General features: G+C 34.0%; 1 protein-coding gene across 1 annotated transcript in view; it reads left to right on the top strand.

Moving 5' to 3' along the window:
* Positions 1-23035, top strand: part of Ser (protein serrate) — a 508706-nt gene that overhangs the window by 44043 nt on the left and 441628 nt on the right. The window contains exon 2 of the mRNA XM_072520565.1: positions 6434-6730. Within this exon, the coding sequence (XP_072376666.1) occupies positions 6434-6730 (297 nt within the window). The remainder of the gene's footprint in view (positions 1-6433; positions 6731-23035) is intronic.

Genomic DNA, 23035 nt, shown 5'->3' with positions numbered 1-23035 from the left:
TATATATATATATATATATATATATATATTACAGGATCCAACTTGTAAATACAATACATTTTGAAGACGGCTGTCGCCGTATTCCCGTTCTCCTCCACCAATTCTCCCGGTACAAGGGATGCTCCTCCTATAAACCTCTCGATTCCATCGCTCTTCTAATTCCTTCATTTCATGAGCGTCGAGGTCTACCTCTTTTTCTTCTTTCAGGGGGCTTCTATCTGTGGAGTTTTTGGGGCCAACCTTCGTCAGGCATTCTCAATACGTGTCCAAACCATTTTAAACTTCTTCTTTCTATTCTGTCAATGACCGTTTCTGAAGCATTCATGTCATTTCTTATACATTCGTTGGCCTTCCTTTCCAGCCTTGATGCTTTAGCACTTCTTCTAAAATAATCCATTTCAACTGCCAACAATCTTCACTTCAGGTCTGCATTAATTGTCCATACTTCAGAGCCATAGCAAAGAACTGATTCAACCATGGTTTGCCCTATTCTTTTTTTGTTCCTTTTGGAAATGTTACGATCACACCATAAGGAGTTCAGACATTCTACAATTTTACCTTTTATCAATGAGTGCACCTAAATATTTAAATTTTTCCACTTAAAATATTCTGTTTTCTTCATGCTGACTTGTAACCCCCATTTTACATATTCTCTGTATAGACACTTTATCATAAATTCTAGATCATAAAGATCTTCAGCTAGGACGACTTGGTCGTCCGCAAAGTTCATTGTGTACGTCATTTCCTATGGGGATTCCCATTCCCTGGCATCGATTTTTTCAATTTTGAAGGGCTGCCTCAATATATAAATTAAACAGTATACAACTGGACTCATTTAATCATAAATATAGGAATATTACGATAATCATTAAATTTAATAGTAAAGAAAGGTCATGGACATAATGTAATGTTACATAAAAATATTGATGAGAAGTCATTAATATAATAATATAGAAAAAGAACTACAATAATTAAAAATATTTAATAAAATTACAGAAGAACTCTAACATTAAAATCCAAGAAAAATCTTAAAAATCTAAATATATGCATCCAAACATTTATCTTTAAATCTATACATCCTCATATTTCTTTTGTTCTCTATCCTAAGCAATTTGAGTCAATATCGGACCATGATGTTTTTGTATCTTTATTTCCATCTTTTATTATTTTGTCACTTAGCGAATTATCATTTAAATGTTGCTCCTTGAGGTAAAACATATTATCTTACCTCCATTTCACTGCTTTTCAGATCCTCCGATTTAATATTTAGTCTTTTCTTCATTTGTAATTTCTCAATTTTCGTTTTCTTGGTTAGGCTAATTAAGTATGTGTCGTAAGTTTTCTATTCTCCTTCAAGCGTTAAATAGTTTATTACTTACTTCATGTTTATTAAAATTTTATCCTAAATTTTCGTTTATGCATTTAAATCAATTTTGGTTGCATTACTGTGGTACAGCTTGATGTAAGAATTTGATGGAGTCACCCTGTCACATACTCTTGAAAACATTCCATGGAAATAGAATAAGGAAGATTTCTTCTTTATCTACACGTCGCATCTCATGAATCCATTGTCTTACTCCCAATGAATTAATATCTACATTCTTCATGTCAACTGACGGTTTCAATGAATTACCGAGTACATCGAAGAAGGCCGGTCGGCATGAACTCGATGTCGAAAATGATTAGCTAATCTCTTAAGGTACTAGAATATTCTATCTACATATCGTTAATACACTTCTAAAAGTAGGTGAACAAACAACAACATTTTTAATTAAACAAAATTCAGAAATTGTATAATATATTCCTTTTGATCAATTCATTTTGATGGAGTACTTTTAGTAATGATTGCTTCTTCTAACCACGAGTATCTTGAAGGCCAGCCACGAATACGGTTTAAATCTTAATATAAACAAGATGAAGTAGATGATTACTAACAAACACCCCACATTAAACTTTATCAATCAGTAAGACTTTGAGAGTATGTACAGGTATTTAGACGGGTGGAGTGTTAGTGGCACCGTGTCGTTGGAATAAAATAACTCATAGCAAAAGTAGAGTTATATTAAACGAAAAATAGACAAAGAAGATTTAAACACAGAAAAGATATAAGTCTGTTTTGCTAGTAATTGTTAGCAAAAGCATTGTAAATTTGCCGCGCTAAATCTTCTTTGCTTCCTCCTTTACCCCATCCTTATATTTCAGTCTTGGTCTGCCCAAGACTGAAGTGGTGGGCATTGGGCATTGGGCAAAATTAGTAAAAATTAATCTCAACCTCTTGATGTCTAAGGTTTTAGTCACTAGCAGATGTCAAAAAAGCTTCTGCGAGTAATAAATCAAAATATCATAGATATTATTAACTCACACAATTTTACAATAGACGTTATAGAAGGGAAATTATAATCGTGGAACAATTGACGACGAACGAGGGAAGGAAGGAAACCATTCTGGATCTGGTCCTGGACATTGGCACAAGGAAATGGACAAAGTAGGCCAAAACAGAATGAATATTAAATATTCTTATAGAAATGGCAAAAGATAAATTCATGATAACTTCTTGGAAGGACAAAAAATGATCAAAGACAAAGTCAAAGGTACTGTTTTGTTTACTATTAGCTGGTATGAGTTCTCTTCTTCTATCCTTTGTGAAACTAACCTAAAATGTATATAGAAAAAATGGAAGAAAGATGGAAACCATAGTGATAAGTTTGGAATGAAGGAAAAAGAAAAACAAATTAAATAAAATGTCTTATTCAAGTTATTCTATTAATTTTATAGTAACATCCTAAACTCGAAAGCTCAGCAAACCTTAAAGAGTTTTACTTAAAGGTCAATCGATGACTACAAATTCAAAATATATATGTACTAATACTAACATAGTCACTAAAACCCTATTCAAGAATATTATATGTGTGTGAGTGAATGTGTATGTGAAAAAACGTTTTTGTAATAATCCTACCAGCGAATAAAAACTCAAAGTTCTACTTTAAAAACACGTTCCACGGTTTAAAAAACAATTTTCAATTTAAAAAACCCTGACATTCCTCCTGGCTTACTTTTAATAGACTCCATTATCTCTTAACAATGAATTTCGTAATGAATAATGGGTCGTGAAGTAGTTTCCTTTTAGACCTCTTCTTCTTACCGCGGCACATTGAGCACAACCACAAATCGAAGTCCAGCAAAAACGATACCAAGTTAAAACCATTTAATCTTAAAAAACTCCTAATGGTTTATGGGCATTGTTCAGCTATTACTTTTTAACCAGTACTAAACTTACGGATAGGTTATGCAGGACAGGATTCATGTATATGTAATTAGCGAGGTACTATAATGAAGAGCATGTCCTTTTTTGCATATTCTGATTTAAATTACATTTCTACAAATTGTACTTCTTAATAATATAGATACAGTGATCAAAAATAAACACCGACAATTATCTGGAGAAACTAAGACAGCTTATACATCAAGAACAAACTGATTTAACATAGACAAATGTGTCTGCACTTGATTTTATCTTTGCCTTTTCTTTTTTCAGGTATCTGATGAAATCGTAATGAAACTTTACTTTTGTCACAAATTCTACGACTAACCTCAATAATAAAATAAAATGTTTATTTAAAGACCGGTGACCGGTGATCCAAAATTGCCATCTACAGTCACTCCACTCAATTTTTTCTGACTTCCTCCTTATTTTATTGTATCTTCCTCCAATATTTTTAGGAATCACCATATTCGCAGCCAAAATTAGTAACGTACAGCTATTTTGCTTAATAAATGTTATGTTAAAATTACAGTTACCAATATTTTTGGCAATTTTGCAAAAAAATTAATTACTGATGAAATAGTAAAATGTCCGAGTACCTAAGTTAGGAGTAATCATCAATTTATAGAATGAGTTAGCAATAAATCAGTTGTATCGTTTTAAGAACAAAATATTATTGATTAAGACTCAGTAGGTTAAAATGTCAGTTAGTAGTTCAGATTTCTTTTGTAGGTGGCGCGGACAAACTGCGTTTCCAAAGTCGTTGCAGCAGTCGTTTCCAAAATCTTTTTTTTAATTGATGGAAATATCTTGTTTTTTTGCGGTATAAATAAAGGAATTCTTCATATAATTTAATCTTATATACATCCTATTCTATCTTACCTATAATTTGTCTATCTAGACTTGAATAAAGCTTCTTTTATCTATTTTTTGTTTTTAAGCATTCGATTTTCTTGCCATGGAACTTTTTCTTTATTAATGAAGACATATTGAACTCATTTCTAAGCTGTTCAGCAGCAGACGTTACAATGCGATCATATTCTATTCTAAGGTATCCAAACCTGCAGTAGTAGTAGCAATCTCATCATTACTTTCATGATATATAGTGTTTGGAGGAGCATAAAAGGTTGGATCTTGTTTAATTAAAAAATCATGCAATGCACACGTTGCTTTCACCATCTTAATTATGTTTCGCGGTTCCAAATTGATTTGAGTATGAAATATACGAAATCTGGATAAAAGTATTTTAAAACTATTGTCGACAACTAACGTGTCTTGCTTTTCAAATGAGGTAGTTGTAAATTTCTTTACCAGCTGAAGGGAGCGCAGATATCTTCGGAATTTAGTTTTCCGAGTAATTAAGTTATTTATTTTTTACTCCAGTATTAAAACTAAAGTTCTTAGAAATTCTAACGACATTAAGTAATATAAGTAACAAAGCTGATACTCAATACACCTCTGTATATAAATAACGCTGATGGTACACAATACAAGTAGACCATTTTTCCACTGAATCATCTCCAATGAATTAATATAATAGAAAAAGTTTTCGAATCATAATAACCATAACTGAGTTACTTTACGTGATTCAATTTATTTAATTTTATGTTGAGGCTGCTGACAATAGGCGCGACCAAAATAATGGTTTACCGGATCACTTTTGTCGTGTTATTACTTCCTATAGTTGAATGCTTTGTATTGAAAGTGTTTATGTTGAACAAAAAGACGAAAAGTTTCTAATAATAGCTCTTACATGGTAGTTTGTGTCTAAACTATGAATTTTATAGTAAACTGCTTACTAATCTTAATGTTTTAGCATAACTTTTTTATTTTTCATAAATTATATTCACGCGTGAAATAATTGTTGTCCTTATCATAAAATTATAATAAATATCTTATTATTTCTTTGGTTTCTTTAGTTCTATGTCAGTCTTTTTTTTTTATCTCAGGCTTCAAAAGATATCCTAACCCCTAAAAAAGGTTAGTGATAAGACAACGAGCCCATTCAGTCTTTCCATCTCTTACTTCCATTTACTTGGCCATTCATCCATTCCTAGCATTCACGTTTCAGGTATCCCTCAGCACCCTTCCGTCTCGAATCATTACCGCGTTTCTCAGATCCAGTGATAGTACAGCAGCCTGAATTATTACAAACCCTGAGAAGTGCCTTCCTTTACATAAGTCTAATTGTGGGCAGCTATTCCAAGTTTTTGCTACAAATTTAGCGGAGGATATCGTACTAACATGCACTCCTTTCACGCTGATATCTATCTCTCACAATTGTCTCTACCTTAATAGTAGATCTGCTTGTGTTTTTTGTGGTGTCAAATCAAATCTTTTTTCATTTATCTAGATCGTAATTTGTTCAGTCTATCTATCCACCTTTATTTTCAATTTGCTCTCCATTTTACCAATGACCACGATCTCCACAGCTTCGGCTTAATTCACGAGCAGAACTCGTGGGCTATGCCAATGATGATACCGTCATACTGGTCCCAAGACAACACAAACCCCACGAGATATGTTGAAACTCTCTCCTTCGTTCATATATATTCTCATATCACTCTTCTTAGCCTTCTGTCGTCCATATTTTAACATAGACCTCTCCCAACTTCTTCCATACATCTCTATCCTGAGCAACATACTACCAATTTGTACCAATCTCATCTGTGATCTTCCTTTTGGTCATCTATCTTTGTAAGGTCACCAATGTTGTATTGTGGCAACATTGATCTTTTTGTCTAGGAGTGTGGTTTGCAAAGCTCCATTTGAGTTTCGCAATTTTTGTTGTTGTTTCTTTGCAACAGTTCAATTTTAAAGCAATCTTCCGCATTAAAACGCGGCGCTCTGGAACAAAAATTATAGTGATGAATTTAACTATATGTGGTGATGAGTTTACGGGTCTCCAAAGAATGCCGGTGATCAGTTTGCTATATATCCGGCGGTCTAATAATGTTATAAGAGGCTATAAAGTGATGAGTTCGTACACGTCCATTGCGATAATTCTTCATCACTTTTAAACACATCTGATCTACTTTTTTTGTCTTACATAAGCTAAATGAGACCGAATATTATTTAAAAATATATCAATTATATGTTGTCAAATGCTATCAATTTGAAAGAATTTTATTATTTTTTGTAATAACTGCTTATATTTTTTTGTTGTTTCAGTGTACGCATGGCTCCGGAATTTTCGAACTCCAAGTCCTGGAAATGTCGAACCCGCGTAGCGAACTATCCAACGGCGAATGTTGTGGGGGCGGTGTCCGGTCGCCCGTCACAAATCGGTGTTCTGTTCCGTGTCAAACATTCTTTAGACTGTGCTTAAAAGAATACCAGAGCAACGTGACCAGCAATGGACTATGCTCCTTCGGAAATACCTCTAGCCACGTCATAGGCAGGGATTCCTTCACCTTAGCTGATCCAGATAGAGGAAAGTTGGTGTTGCCCTTTACGTTTCGATGGACGGTAAGTTTTGGCTTATTTAAAACATAGCTTTATAAAAATTATTACTAGTAATACCACTTTTATTGAACTTGATTACAAAGTACGAAATGTACACTGGAAAAACACAAAAAAATATTTAACTTTGTTTTTAGTTTTATATATTTATTTTTCAAAAGATTTGTTTCTATCATTTGTTGTAAAACATATGTATTGAAGCAGACTTGTTTCTGTCAACGATGTTCATCTCAAGCTTTGCTTTTTCTTGTTTATGCTATAACAATCATTTTCTAAAATTCAATTTAACACTGTATAGATTCATATATTCCCTATACACTTCACCTTTTTATGGGCAGGTATTCTGTTTAAGTTATAGTACAGTAGTAGCAGGTAGAGTTAGTACCAGTGACGCAGTACAAAGCAGATGACTTGAGCACTGCAAAGAGCTACTTGTAACCCGCAATGACACGCCCCAAAAATAACAAGGCCTCTGGAATAGACTTTATCCCTGCAGAACTCATCAAACATGGAGGTAACAGCATTATGCACCAAATTCACAGCATAATGGTCAAAGTCTGGAAGAAGAATAAATACCAGAGAAATGGTGCACTAGGTTCATATATCCACTGCACAAAAATGGAGATTTGTTGGAATTTAAAAATTATAGGGATTTTAACTCTTCTGAACACAATAAACACAATGTACAAAATATTCTTTAAGAACCTGTACAGCCGTTTAAGTAGATACGTGGGAGAACTCCTTGGTGACTATCAAAAAGTGGTTTTAGGCTAGGCAGATCAACAATTAACCAGATTTTTGTGCTACGTCAAATCTTGGAAAAAAACCAATGAATTTAACTTTGATACGGTTCATCTTTTTGTAGACTTTTCAGCGTACGATAGCGTCCTAAGATGTAAATTATATGAAGCTATAAATGAACTCAACATTCCCATAAAATAATAAGACTTGTAAAAACAATTATGAGTAAAGTTTTCTACAGAGTGCAAATACAAAGCGATCTGTCACAAGTCTTTGAAACATATGCGGAGTTACGGCAGGGAGATGCGCTGGCGTGTCTTCTCTTTAAGATAGCATTAGAAAAGACTATAAGAGATGCTGAGTTACACAAAGGGGGGAACAATCTTTAATTTCAAAGCAAATTATGGTTTACGCTGGCAATTTGGATTTGCCCGCCTGCATCATACGAGAACTTAAAGAGATGGTTTTCAATTACTTGACGGCCGCACAAAATATGGGCTATGGGATTTTAGCCAAAAAATTCCATTAAGATACAGAACGGAGCTTAAATGGACTGGCATATGTTAAGATCAAATACAAATTACCCACCCAGATGAACCCTATTAGCGGCACTCGTAGGAAATAGGAATATAGGTAGACCAGGACTGAGAGGTAGGGATGGTGTGTACGAAGCCGCGAGGAAGATCGGCGTAGCAAACTGGCAACGGTTGGCGATGAACAGAAACGACTGGCGAAATAGACCGGGGAAGGTTGAGACTCAACTAGGGATGTAGCTCCACTGATGATGATGATACTGTTCAACTTTGTCTTTGATTATTTGTTCATTTCTATCTTAAATTGCTAATTGCTTTTAATCGTATTCTTATATGTTATATACCTACTAGTAATTTCATACTCTGTTGTGTAGAAAGGTGCCAGTCCATAATCATCATCTCCTGAAACCTATTTTCACTAAGATTTTTTCGTTTTGAATCTTTATTTATTTTTTACCTCCTCATTTGATCTAGAACACGACGGCATATTCAATCAATCATGTTCGACCACCTGTATAAGCTCTTTTGATATATTCACGTCTTACAATATTTATAACTGTCTTTTCTCGTCGTTTTAATGCAACATTGGATCTTTTTTTTTTGTTTTTTTGTGCAATCTTTATCTTTATAAATGATCAACAACGCACCATCATGCTACTCTTTAATTCAAAGAACTGTAGGAAGATTTATTATTAATTTGAATATATTTAAGTCTTTATTTAATTTATTTAATTTGAAAAAGTAGAAAAATCAACCAAACTCATTAAAAAAACGTACAGTACAAATGATCTTAACGTGTTTTTTCCCGCTTTGTAACTAGCCTCCTCGTTTTTCAGATAGGCGTATCTTCTCCGTTGTGCATCAAAAATTGTAATCTTATCAACCTCATGCCTACTCTGTGTCAATAATTCATTTCTTAGGGTCAGTAAAAATAATTTTTTATTGCCAATGAAACTTGTAAAACAATTTTGTCAGTGTAACTTGTACAAGACAAGCTGAAAAAACATTTTTGCATTTATCTATCATATTCATTGGTACCTCTCGTTAGAATTATGAATGACTACTATGTAAAACCTCAGATAAGTATTAAAATTATTGTCACCAATAACTCATATAATTTGATATATCTCCTTAATTTATTTAAATGCACATGCTTTTTTTTGTAATAAGACAGGTTTACGGTAAAGCTCTACTCGAAAAAATGTACGCTACTGATTGCAGGTACTTCAAAACTCATACATGTAATTATAAAGAGATATCGATAGGGAATATTTATTAGATTCAGTGTCATACTCTCAGCCTACTCATTAATTACGCTGGAAATAAATTTACCCACGTTAAATTGTTAAATTTTATCTGAATAAGAATATCCTTGAACATTTGTTTCCTCTCTAGATACGCGTACCAGCTGTATGGGGACTATTGACCATGCTGAAAAACTGAATGTCTAGGGATGGATACGTCTTTTGATAAAGCTGCACCAATAAAATCAGTAATTTATTGTCTGTGTGAAAAGCAGGTGTCAATTACTTTATTATGTAATGTTACACACTCACTGCTACGTTCTTGCTTTCGTTCTTGTTCTATTTGTTAAAATATCAGATTTGTAACGTTTTTATTTATTACCGCATCAATCAAGGGTTATTAAATCTATGTCTACAGTTTGGTTAAAATTTTATTATACAGTTAAAGTAGTATATTGTGAAAAACACTGCGTTAGGTTTTTTAATATTACAGCTAGTTCCTAAAAAAACTGATACGACTCTTAGAGTAATTTAATAGATACGAGTAAGATTTGATTTTGAGCAGTATGTTTGATTGGTCTGACATTATATTATATTTAGTATGACAGACAAATAATAAAATAAACAAACAACAAAAAATTTTGATATTATTTTGAATTCCTGCATTTTATAAAGAAGAGTATATATAAATGATAGTTTTTACATAAAATAGAGTTATTATTTTCATTATTATGAAGAAATAAAACAAACGACTTAACAACAATATATTAAAGCAAGAATTGTAACTAAATTAAAAGATAACTGGGCACTATCAGAGGTAGCAAACATTTTAACATAAGCAGAACCACAGTTTTTTTAAATAAAAAATGGAAAGCGAGGGTCTGGAAGACCAAAACTATACTAAATTTAGGTATGTAAAAATAAAATTAATATTTTGTAATATCTCCATCAGCATTGTAGTCTTCGGTCCATCTGCGCGAAAGGAACTATGAGATTGTTTTCTTCAGAGAGCTCTTCCCAAACCTGTTGTATACCGTGCCACAGCTCTTCAGCATTTTGAGGTATACAATTACGCTGATATAACCGTTTTATAATAACCTCCCACACATTCTCAATTGGGTTTAAATCTGGACTGTAGCTGGGCCACGGTAAGGTTGTTATTCTGGAGCCACTGGTTTATTATATTTGCAGTGTGAACAGGAGAATTATCTTGTAGGAGGATAAAATTATTTTCTGCATACAACTGTTCTATATTGGGAAACGTGATGTTTTCTAGAATATTAAGATAAGTCTGCGCAGCAAAGCTGTCATGAATACGCCATAGTATTCCCATTCCTCTAGAAGAAATCCATCCTCATACATTGGCGCTAAAATTACCAGCTATCTACCAACAAATAGAGTATTAAATCTATTATTATCTGGTCTATAACCCTAATTTTGCCCTTTTTAGAAGATTGAATAATTTTCTCATCTGTAAATATTACCCTGTCCTAAAAATCTTGATTTTGTAGCTGATGGTTTAAAGTAAATATAAGTATTGATTGCTTCTGTTGTGGTGTAAGAGCTTGTTTTTTGCTGCAGTTCGGTACCTAAGACGCGATGCTTTAATCTTCCAAGTTGTTGTTTTTCAGTACGTAAATAATAAGTATTTATCCTTCAAAATAGACTTCTCAATTTTCTACAAAATATGCTTAAGAGTCTTATCATTAGGAACCAGCTGTACATTCAAAAAACTGTTAAATTATTAGGTCCCATTTGTAATTCAAACATAATATGGTTATAAAAAGGCTTATAAAGCTTATAATTGGTAGCACTATACTTTTTATTTTTCCCTTTGCATAGTATTATTCTCGTAAGAGTCACTAATATGACTCAAAAGCGTTTTTTTATCACATAATTAATTAAAAGTTGTTTTCAAATGTCATTATTGCATTGAGGTATTAAGCATTACCTATTTTCAGTTCACAAAGGCCAAGAAGAAATTGAGAAAGTAAACATATCGTTTATGCACGTATTATTATTGTCGATATCTACGTAAAATCATCGATATACGTTTTCTCAGTGTAGTATTCAAATACTACCAGAGCCCAAAATTAACGTTAATTAACGGCCTCTCGTAATATTCTCACAAACAAATTCGAACTACTTTTGAAGTAGGTTGTTTGCCTTTTACCGGACCAATTAAAAATTAAGTCACTTGTCTTGTAGCTTAGCGATATCACGAAATGAAGTGGATATTTATCAGTAAAATTAACTCAGACGAACGGACCGAACGAAAAAGTCGTGAATTCTTCAGATATTTGACACTACAGGACACGAAACTTTCATGGGTATATGTTCACTCGAATAAATAAGAAACAGCATATACAGAGACATAGTTGAATAAACCTTTTTATATTCACAAAATAAATCGAAATATTATATGCAGAGAAAAAGTTCTGTTACTATTCGGAATTAAAAGTCTCACAGCACGGATCATTGGATGCGACGATCAAGCAAGTAAGTACACTTGAGCGAAAAACCAGAAGTTTACTAAATGCTGTTTTATGTGACCAAACCATCACAAGATACCAAAAAAGAATACAACACTATAGTTAAAAGTTTTATTGTTGCGGGCCACATAGCTCAAATACTAAGTTGTTGATTATGACGCAGAAGGCACGGGTTGGATACCTGGCTCCAGTAAAAACATCTAGATATTTTTAAATCTGAATATCTGAATCTGGTATATCTAAAAGCCCCAGGTCGACTCAAGCTAAATAAAACGAGTAACGTAACGTAAACGAGTAACCCAAGAAACAGTAAACTACATTGCTATACCTAACTACGCTAATGCTATAAAGGGATAATATAATTTATTACAAAAATGCTCAGAGCCACAAAAGTAGACGTCTGGAGAATATTGGCAGGGATTTCTAGAAGATAAACAATAAAAAATGAAAGGGTGAGAGAAATAACGGGAATTAAAGAAACAGTCAGAGTATATAAAAAAACAAAAACGGTTGCTATGTGTTCTACATGACAAAATATATATTGGCGCTAATATGTACTGCAGAAAGTAGTCCAGAGATGGAAGCCCCCAAGGAAACAGAACAAGAAGAAGGCCCCGTAAAAGATGGATAGACGACGTAGAGAGGGATCTTAAAACCATGAACATCAGGCAGTGGCGAAGGAAAGTATCCGACAGGACAGAATGGAAGAACATTGTTAAGCATGCCAAGACTCACAAAGGGTTGTAGCGCCATTAGAAGAAGAAGAAGATGTACTGCAGAAAACGAGTAGGAATCAGCTCAGCATCATAACACGTTTCCTTACTAGACACGCGCAAAGGGACAACTGCATACAATGGAGTTCTTTCATGGAGACATAAGCTGAATACTCTGTGACAGCTGACTTTTTCAACTCACTTACAACTTAAGTGACTTAAAAAACATGGTAACAATTTACTAGACCTGTACAAGCTAGTGGAAATTCCAGAATTCTGGAATAAGTATCATGAATAAATCGAAGACGCTTCAGAAAGAAACAGCTGATGTGGTAGTGACACATACATGGACAGAAGTGAAATCCGAGGACAAGTACGGAAATAAAATCCAGGAAGAAAAATGAGACTTCAAGAAGACTTAGAATGAGCTGGTATATTCTAAGCAGTGAAGGATGCTACTGTAGGACATTAATTTGCTGCATTTTTCTTTTTCGTAAATATGTTTAAAACAAATTTTCCTTCGATAGTCGATAACAAAGTTCTACAGTCAGAGCATTCATTCTTTTGCTGCTTGTGTTTTAGGGATTTTTATAATCCCTTACTTTAGCCACTCTTGCTGTATTATTTCCTATTATACACCCTGTTACCAATCTGTCAATACTTACAAATATTGGGCGATATATAAACAAATTTGCCAATACTTCCAAGTTATCCTCTTTCACCAATTTTAACAGTTCTACAGGTATTTTGTTTAATCCAACTGCCTTATTATCTTTTTTATAACATTATAGAGTTTTTTTATAGCATATTTGAATCTCCTGCATTTCACTTTTTTTATTTGAAAAAAGTTCTCTAACGTACTCAGACTCGTACTTAAAAAAAATCAAGCGAATGCAAAATGTGTAGACTCAAAAAATTTAAAGGGTACAGTGATTGAAAGCACAGTTTGTTGCTTTGTAGGTCGGGATCAAAGTCAATATTTCAAAGGCGTCGTTGAACCTGATAGTGCTTTCCCATTTGCGACCAAAACGTCTTATAACTTACATCTATGTATTAGTCCAAAAGATATATATTTGTAAAAAACCTATTATCCATTTCGGAGTAACATTTCGTACCTAATCAAGTTCTTAAAATACGCTTTTTTGGAGTTCTAATTAAATAACCGATGCAGTTTTCAATTTCTGTTTGGAAAAAATCATATATAAGTTATTTCCTGTGTAATTAATACCTTATTATAAGTACGCCACTGTCAAAGCTTAGAAAATCGGTGCTTAAAATGCTTGTCGTTCATTTCGACGAGTAGGAATTAACATTTTTCGAATGTATAATCGCGAACGATTCCTTGAAACTATAACATTTCAATCGTTGGTAAGTCACCACAATGGGAGCTTTTTCATTACCCATACATTCACACATATTATTGTCAAATTAGTGGACGTTTAGCAACCACGCAGATGCATTTATGCATGTTTCATTATTTTGACCATGACGTTAATTGCATTATTTATGAATGGTTTCCGCAGATCATTGACCAAAAACAACATCGGATTGGTTATTCACTTTCCTTTCTATGTTGAAAGCGGTGGCTCGACCCGTGAGAATTTTTTAAAATGTGTTAAAAGCATCAGATTCATATAAAGTTATTAATAAATTCGCTATTATATGTGTCGGTGTCGTATCTCCTTGAATACTTGTTTATTTGGGTGAGCAGTTTTAGAATACAAAAATTAATTGTCTCAAATTGGTTATTAATTAAATATAATCGTGTGCAGGCAGCTAGAAGAGTTGAGTATTTGGAAATGTATTGTGTATTAGCAAGACATTCATTACTGTCAATTTATAATAATCTTACAGTATTCATCATCTTCTTCTTTTACCTCTTAATAAGTAATTCTGCTTATTCATTGGCAGATTAATACCTCTATGGAAGGTCTTTTGCGCGGTTATTCGATACTTATTCTGCCAATTGGTGACGTATCTCTTGCTATTTTGACGACACGGGCTCCTCCATTCTGTTTATGTGGTTATTCCATTCTTTTTTTTCTACTTTGTGACCAATCATTTATACAGTGTAGGTTACATTTTCTTCTAATGTCTTCACTTCTCATTCGATCTCTCAGCGTATTTCCTGTAATTTTTCTCAGTACTCTCATCTCCGTTTCCTGTAGCCTTTGCCAGTGCCGTTTCCAGTAGCCTTTGCGTTGTAGCTGTGTCGGGTCTTGTTTCTGAGGCATATAGTGTTATTAAGGCATTACAGTATTCATATATTGTAACGATGCTCTGATCGTTTAACAGTTCGAACCGTGGGAGTGTCAATATTTGCGCATCCACTTCTACAACTTGACGGCGAAGTGGGATTCAGAATGGCTATTTAAGGCGTGTGAATAGCGGAATTAGACAGTCTTGTAGCTAGCGCTCTAGGCTCCCTGACTCGCCGGTGTAGTGAACCTGCGAGCCATCTCGGACAGAGAGATTTCCGTATTGAGGATCATACTCTGTCCTTAACCAAGCGGAACCCATCGGTACTGTGTATTGAACATTACCGTGGATTTGCACAGAGCCAAGCCGGACAGAGAGATTTCCGTATTGAGGATCGTACTCTGTCCTTAGCCAAGCGGAACCCATCGGTATTGTGTATTGAACATTACCGTGGGTCTGCTATTTCATTTCTTTATTAGTAATAATTAGTTTCTTTTCTTTTATAGACGGTCGCCGGGGAATTCATTCCTCGCAGGACCCAGACGGGAACCTAGAATTCATTTTATTTTTGTTTTATAAGTATACAACGTAGAATTCCTTTTTTATTTTTTATTTATTGTATATATACTAAATAGATTTATTTTTATTTCAAACCTGTGTTTTACTGAGTCTGTCGTCCCGAAAGAGCTACCCATCACAAACTGGCGACCGAGCAAAATTAATAACATGCCGACAGATAAAGACACAGACTCAGTAACAGGTACGTCGCGGATAAACCGACTTTGCAAAGAGGAATTGCAGAGCGAGGCCGAAAAATACGGCTTAGATCCCAAGGGAACCGTCGACGTCGAGAGCACGACTCAGAACCTATTTTAAAAATCGCGAGGAAGCGACAGGAACAATCCCAAAAGAAAAAACGTCCAAGGGAACAGAATCCGACACACTGACCCAGGAAATTTCGGGCATCCGAAGACAATTACAGGAATTAACAATAACGAAACAAATGGGGCAACCAGAATTGCTAAATCAAGTACGAAAGTGGAACACACACTTCGACAAGAAACATTCGGATGCAATAGAATTCTTAGAGAGGATAGACGAATTAAGCTTGGCCTACGAGATCGATAAACAAGATCTGCTAAGAGCATTACCAGAATTATTAGGAAACCACGCTTTGTTATGGTACAGAAACAATAACAAAAATTGGAAGTCATGGACAGATTTTAGCGAAGATTTTAAAAAAGCTTTCTATCCCAGGGGATATTTGCTACAACTAGAAGAGCAAATCCGAAACAGAAAACAGAGACAAAACGAACCAGTAGATAGATATATCACGGAAATTCAAACATTAATCAGACGAGAAGGATCTTTTTCCAGAAACCAAGAACTCGAAAGGATATACAAAAATTTGTTACCAGAATATAAGCTTTATGCTCGCCGCCGGGATTTCGGAAACTTAGCCGAATTACAAGATTTAGCCCAAGAATACGAAGCTGTAGAAGACGAAAAGACCCGAGCAAATCAGAATTCTCGTAGACTGAAAAATACCAAATATAGATTATCCCTTATAACTTATAATAAAATAGTTATAATAATTATGTATGAATTGTACCATATTATTTCTTATCGATATTTATGATATTGTAGGTAATTACAAAGTACTAACTCATATTGTTCAGTGTCTACCACAAATCCTCTCGAGATATATGTTATATAAACTACAATGGACGCCTGTTACTTTAATATAACTTACATAGCTTTAATCACACTTTTTTCATTCATTTCAAGAGTTCATTTTTTATTTTTGAAGTGAAACATCATTATAATTGCTTATTTTCTACATAATTTAATTATTAGAGCTACACCATCGGTATGATGTGTGCCACAGCTAACGATGGTACATGCACATTACCGTCGTATGTATTAATATGTTATTCGTACCTGACATATCAACTTTTACTACACAGCTATGCGAGAGTGCCGTTAGTTGACAAATTAAAAATATCAATTCTTAAATTCTTCGCTCGATTCAACGTTTTAAAATTTTTTTCAAGGAGCAGAAATTAATGACTAACATTTTCAATGTGTGAGGTTTCAGATTATCGTTTGCTTGGATAATTTGTTAGGGAAAATGTGAATTTATAGAGGCGAGCCTACGCTGGTACACGGCTTTAAGGCAGTTTATTGCGATCGATCGTGGATGGATTAGTATACAGCTAATAATTAGATTTATTGCTTAAGCAAATCAAGACGTTTTGGTAGCTAGTACATACTTAAATTTATTGAATAGTTTGATTAAAAATAACAGCCAACAGGCTAACTACAAAAACAGCTAATACGAGAATAAACTACGAATTGAGTACGATGTATCCATCGCAGCTAACAGAATTCCTAATACCAAACTTTATATGAATAATTAACCTTTTATTCATGTTTTACCCGATAAATTCGTGATTATTGCGCTGTTTATAAATGCTTTTATATATTAGCCTTTGACAGTGGTAACAGCATTTCGATGGCCATGTCTTTTTACCTCTCCAGGCATCTTCTTTGATTGTCCGATCCCTCATTGTAGCCGTAACTGCGTTAATCAATATAGTTAGTGGCCTTCAGAGTTTCCTCCGTTGGTGAAGTATAGTCAAAAGCTTTTCTTGGCTATCTATGCTCTTCCATGTGCCTCATGTGCCCATACCATAACAACTGTCTTATTTATATAATGTCTCTGTGCTTTCTGTTGTCCTGTGTATTCGATTCGTGCGTGGCGTCGCCTAATTTCATTATTCAGTTAGATATTCGATACGCTCTTCGAAAAAAATCGATTTATGCTACGTCCACTTTTTTCTTTTCTTCTTTTCCGCCATCTGCCAGCACCCTAATCCATATGTCAATATTGGCTCTACAATTGCTCTATGGATTGTCAATTTTGTATTAATGGAAATTTGATTTGACCAAAGTAAAAGTCCTTCTTATCAAGTCCCTTTACCTTTATCAATTTTTTTTTATTATGAGATGTAAAAAAATGTGTCTACCTCCTTGGTATAATAATGTTCGGAATAAAGTATTTTACGCGTATTAATGATGCTGAAAAGTTCTCTGTGGCGCCATCATTTGATTTCAACACAGTTTTTTTCGTTTTTATTGATTTTTATCTTGTCAACAATACATTGATCTAACTATCTATAGCAGCTCCTGCAAATGTCCAGGTGTGACATCTGCAGGAAAGGCTGCTAATTTAACTATATACTGATTGAACACTTTTGTTTTTTGATATTTTAGTAATCATCAAACATATCTTTCTGCATATGTTTATTAGTAATTTAAACGTTTTATTGTTCAAAAATGTTCTCAGCCAATTAAAGCTCGAAATTGGGTTCAAAACATAATTCTCGACAATGTCTAGTAAAATTGGGATATTTATATATCAGTCTAATTGACAACGCTAATTGCTAAATTACAATTATGTCCTGTAACATTTACATGAAGGCAAAACCGTCTACCACTACCAAGGTTACTTTAATCAGTACTTATGTGTATTACTTAAAAATACTTCGACAGCCTGGAAAAGTAATTTTGTTTTGAAATTTACAAGTTGTGAATAAATACAAGTGTAAAAGAAGACTATCACTAAAATACATTTGATTTTGATAAATAAAGTTAGTTTAGTTAAACAGAAGAAAAAATTTCTTATGTTCAAACTATGTCTTCGTAATTCATCTTCTTTTTATTTATGTGAGATGAGCATCTATAGTTGCGCAGACATGAGATTCATCTCCTTTCTATACTTTTCCTTCCCTTGGTTTTTCCAACAGACGGCAACAGTTACCATCTAGAGCCCATACAGAGACATTGTCTCAGGATCAGCAACCCAACATTGGAAGTTTTACGTTGCCATGAAGGGTATCTGTTAAAAACTTTAACATCACACCAACTAATTAACAAAGATGTAATAAACAACAAACTTTATACCATTTTAAGGGTTTTAACCCACAGATTAAGTGACTTGACTCATGTACACCTGGTAAATGCACTGATGATGGACTAGTTAGACTGACAACGTTCTGTTGTGATGTAGCCCAAAAGGGCCTTTTTAATTATATAGTTTTTATAAAGGATTTTTAAACAAAACTTTTGTGATATATAATACACAGCCAACTACAGGAATTTTATTTTCATTGTGGATTTTATGTAGGATCGGTATTACAATGTAATGGAAAATAGATGGAGAAGCATGCAGTAGGGTTAAGCGGGATCTATTATCTAGATATGAATGTACAATTAAAATAGTCTATTAAGATTTTTGTGGCGACTTTAACGCAAAGATCGGTCTAAAGCAGGATGAACAGGAAACAGCACTAGGTAAATTTGGATCCAAAGGCAGAAACGAGCGTGGACAAACTCTACTAGAATTTCTATTACAACAAAGACACAATGAAAAAGATGAAAAACGAAAAAGTACCAAAAGAGGATGGAGTCGTAGTAGAAGCTATAAAGATGGGCGGACGTGCCCTTTTCAACCAAATAAAAATTTTGTTTAACTTTTGTCTAACAGACTGTTGCATACCGGAAACATGGAACAATGCAGTAAACATTTTACTACACAAGAAAGGAGACAAGGCGCATCTAGAAAACTATAGACCAATCAGCTTATTGAACCACATCTATAAAATGTTTACCCGAATAATTACGACAAGACTGGAAAAAAAAGTTGGATTTCTACCAGTCCCGAGAACAAGCTGGCTTCCGCTCAAAATTCGGAACAAACGATCACCTACAAACAGTAAAAACCTTAATAGAAAAATTGATAGAATATAACAGATCACTTATAACAGAGTACTTTGTGACCGTAGACGGTCACAAAGCCTTGGATACCGTGGAATTAGACAGCTCTGAACAATAATAGTGGAATAGACTACCGGCTTACAAAGTTAGTACAAACATTGTACCAAAACGCCACAATGCGTGTAAAACTGCATGATACGACCAGAGAAATTCATATAAAGCGAAGTGTGAGACAGGGCGACACTCTCACCTAAATTATATATTTATAACGGTCCTCGAATTCGTCTTTAAAATGCTAAAGTGGAAAAATAGAGGAATAAAAATAGACGGGGAAATGCTCAATCATCTGCGTTTTGCCGACGATATAATAATTAGAAAAGTTATCTTCAACGATAGGTCTAAAAATGAACATCAGTAAGACCAAATTTATGGCAAATTTGGTTCCCAGCGAACACCTAACCATCCAAAATCAAGTGGTAGAATTGAGTAAATCAGACCTGTGAATTGAAACGACGAATAACACTTGCTTGGGCGACATATGGTTCACTAAGAGACATCTTTAAGAGCAACATCCCGATAGCTATGAAGCGGCAGGCATTTGACCAATGCGTTCTTCCTGTTATGACATATGGAGCAGAAACTCTCACTCTTACAAAAACAACAGCACTAAAAGTGCGAGTGGCACAAATGCGCATGGAAAGACCGATTCTCGGCGTGACAAAAAAATACAAAATAAGGAACCAAGACCTAAGGAAAAGAACAGGTATCACTGATGTTGTCAAACGTATAGCCAAGCTGAAATGGAATTGGGCAGGTCACATAGCGAGACTAAAAGACTCAAAATGGACCAGAAAACTAATTGACTGGCGCCCAAGAGAAGATAAACCCAGCAGAAGACGACCATCAACACGCTGGATGGACGACATTAAACGAATATCCAAGAAATGGCAACAAGACGCCCAGAATCGTGAAGAGTGGCGAAAAATGGGAGAGACCTATGTCCACCAGTGGACAGAAGAGGTTGCATGATGATGATGATGATGAATAAGTTTTTTAGTTACTTATTTTATTAAAATATTAACTTATTACGGAATAAAGTTCATTGATTTAAATAGATAAATTCTCCTCCTCCTTAACACATATTTTTTGTCCGTCTTAACATGAATATGATTGCGTAAAATCATTCTTTTGTATTAAATTAAATAACATTGAAAGCGCAATTAAATCTCTTAACTATTATAAATTGAATTAACTTACCTTTTTTCCGTTTTTACTACATGAACCTAGTGAGAACATACCTCTATACAAGGACATTTACTCTCACCAGCCTCTACTCTTGGCTTTTAATGCTCTTCTAAGAATAAACTCGAATAAAGCGACATTTTCAGTTCAAATTCATTAGAAAAAGACAAAGAAGTATGTGGTATTTCTGTTATATGCGTTAGAAACGCAGGATCAGCAATCTGAGACAGATTTAAGAGTATCGTTAGCCCTGTATCTAACATTTCATTCGGAAGTCCAATCCGGTTTCGGAATAAATTAGTTGGAATTAAATCTGTAAAAGCGCTGGCTTCCTTTTCAATAAACTGGTTTCCATCTTTGGCAGAATTACGCATCAGGAATTGATTTTATAAAGATCTACACGTTATTTTGTCATCTTTTTAATCTTGTTAGTGTTACAACTGCACTTGTTTATTAGTCTAGGTGTCTGTATGAGTGCGGTGAATATTGAATGAGTATTGATGGCATGTTGTTATTAAAAAGGACTTTGCACTCGTTATTTAGTCGATGATTACAGCCACGGGAAGTAGCAAGTATGTTGTGATGTAACCTGTTATATATAAATATGGTAAACTTGATGAAATAAAAATGCTTGTTGGAATTAAACAAGTTTTTTCGACAATGAAGAAATCAGACTCGAAATGGACTTTATGATGTTAATGAAAGTAACATTTTCTGTAGAAGAATCTGAAAATTGTTTTTAATTGTCATTTATATTGATTTCTGATAATCCCCAAAATGCTTGAGAAACTATTGCTAGAGATTTTTTTCTTTTGTTGTTATTCGTTGTTTCGTGTATTTTTCTGGTTATCTTACTGCGTTGCATTCTCATCGTCAGCTCTCTTTCCCACTTTTATTGTCTCTTTGCTATTTTATTATTAGCTCTTAATTTGCCATTCCTCAGATTGTGGTATTTCTTATTTTTTCGCGTTTTGTCTTTCCAGCTTTTTTTTGTAGAGATAGTATCTGTTAAGAGATAGAAAACCAAATGGCGTATGATAAGGTTGCCCCAAAAACGCCAAAATAAGGCAAAACCGATAATAATTGTTTTTAACTTTTGTAAGAAATAACTAGATTAGGTTAACTTATAAATAAATAGCTTTCAAAGGTGGTCTTGTAGTGCTTAACAGACTCTCAAAATTTCAGCAAGATCCATTAATTACTTTAAAGTTATTCATATTGTTTATCCCAGAGGTAATTTTTTAAAATCGCATATAATGTGTTTATAATAATTAAGAAACTTAATTAGTGTAGAAAACGAGTGGTAGTATTTTGGTGTTTAAGTTTTCGGGCCTTTTCGAGCTTGTCTTTCACTTCCTCAAACATTTCCCTTTCGCAGCAATTGTCTGGTTATTAAAATATATTCCAGGGGGGCCTAATAAGGCCATTATTTTGTCTTTTCTATCGGCGCTTATTTTCATTGAATTGCAGGTTTTGTAGCGAAGATTTAACAATTTTTACTAGGTGGTAATCTTGTGAGTGTATTAAAGCGTTTTATCAGCAGCGTTCTGTGATTCACTGTATTGAAGACAAAGCTTAGGTCGACCAGTGCAATTCCTGGGATTTTTTATTTTCATATCCCTTTTCTATATGTTCTGTGAGGTTGAGAATTTGAATGGTGCATGATAAACCTGGTCTGAACCCAGCTTGTTCTGTAATAAGAATCTAATCTACTATGTTTTCTATGCGATCTAGGATGAGTTTTTTTTATATACCTGAAAAAGATGGTATAGAAAAGAGATTGGCCGGCAGTTTTTTGGTGAATTTGGACCCATATTTGGCTTTAAAGAGTTATTACTAAAGCATTCTTCCAAGGCAATTAATAAAAAGCTCATGGTCAAGTTCTTGGCAAATGGGCCCAAGTTTTTTAATTATTTAATTAACACAGGCAATTTAATTCAGCTTGGGAGCTTTTTATCATTTTTTATTTGTGCATTTTGCTTTGCCTTCTGTTTAATTGGAGTTAATGAGCTACTTGGTCTGGTGTGACTTCATGGTGTTTTTGGTTTAAGTTCGGTTATTCTTAATGAGATTCCAAGCTACTGACTCACTTTGTGTGCTTTGTTTTACCTGAACATTTCCACCAATGATGTTCCACATGCTATTGTTTCGTCAGTCATATCATCATCTCTACCTACCTTGCCGATTATCTTTAATAATCACTAATTTTCTGTTTAGTTGCTGTAGTTTTTTGTTTTTTTTTTTCATCTAAATCTGTTCCGTTTACGTCATTTATTATTTTATTAATAAATTTATTCTTACCATGCTTTAGCCATATGTTCAGTGATCGTATGGATTTAATTTGTTCTGCCTCTTAATGCTTCCTTTG

This window comes from Diabrotica undecimpunctata, chromosome 1 (genome assembly GCF_040954645.1).
Source record: "Diabrotica undecimpunctata isolate CICGRU chromosome 1, icDiaUnde3, whole genome shotgun sequence".
In the NCBI taxonomy this organism is placed as follows: Eukaryota; Metazoa; Arthropoda; class Insecta; order Coleoptera; family Chrysomelidae; genus Diabrotica; species Diabrotica undecimpunctata.
The sequence above is the reverse complement of the archived record's forward strand: the minus strand, read 5'-3'. Positions and strand labels throughout refer to the sequence as shown.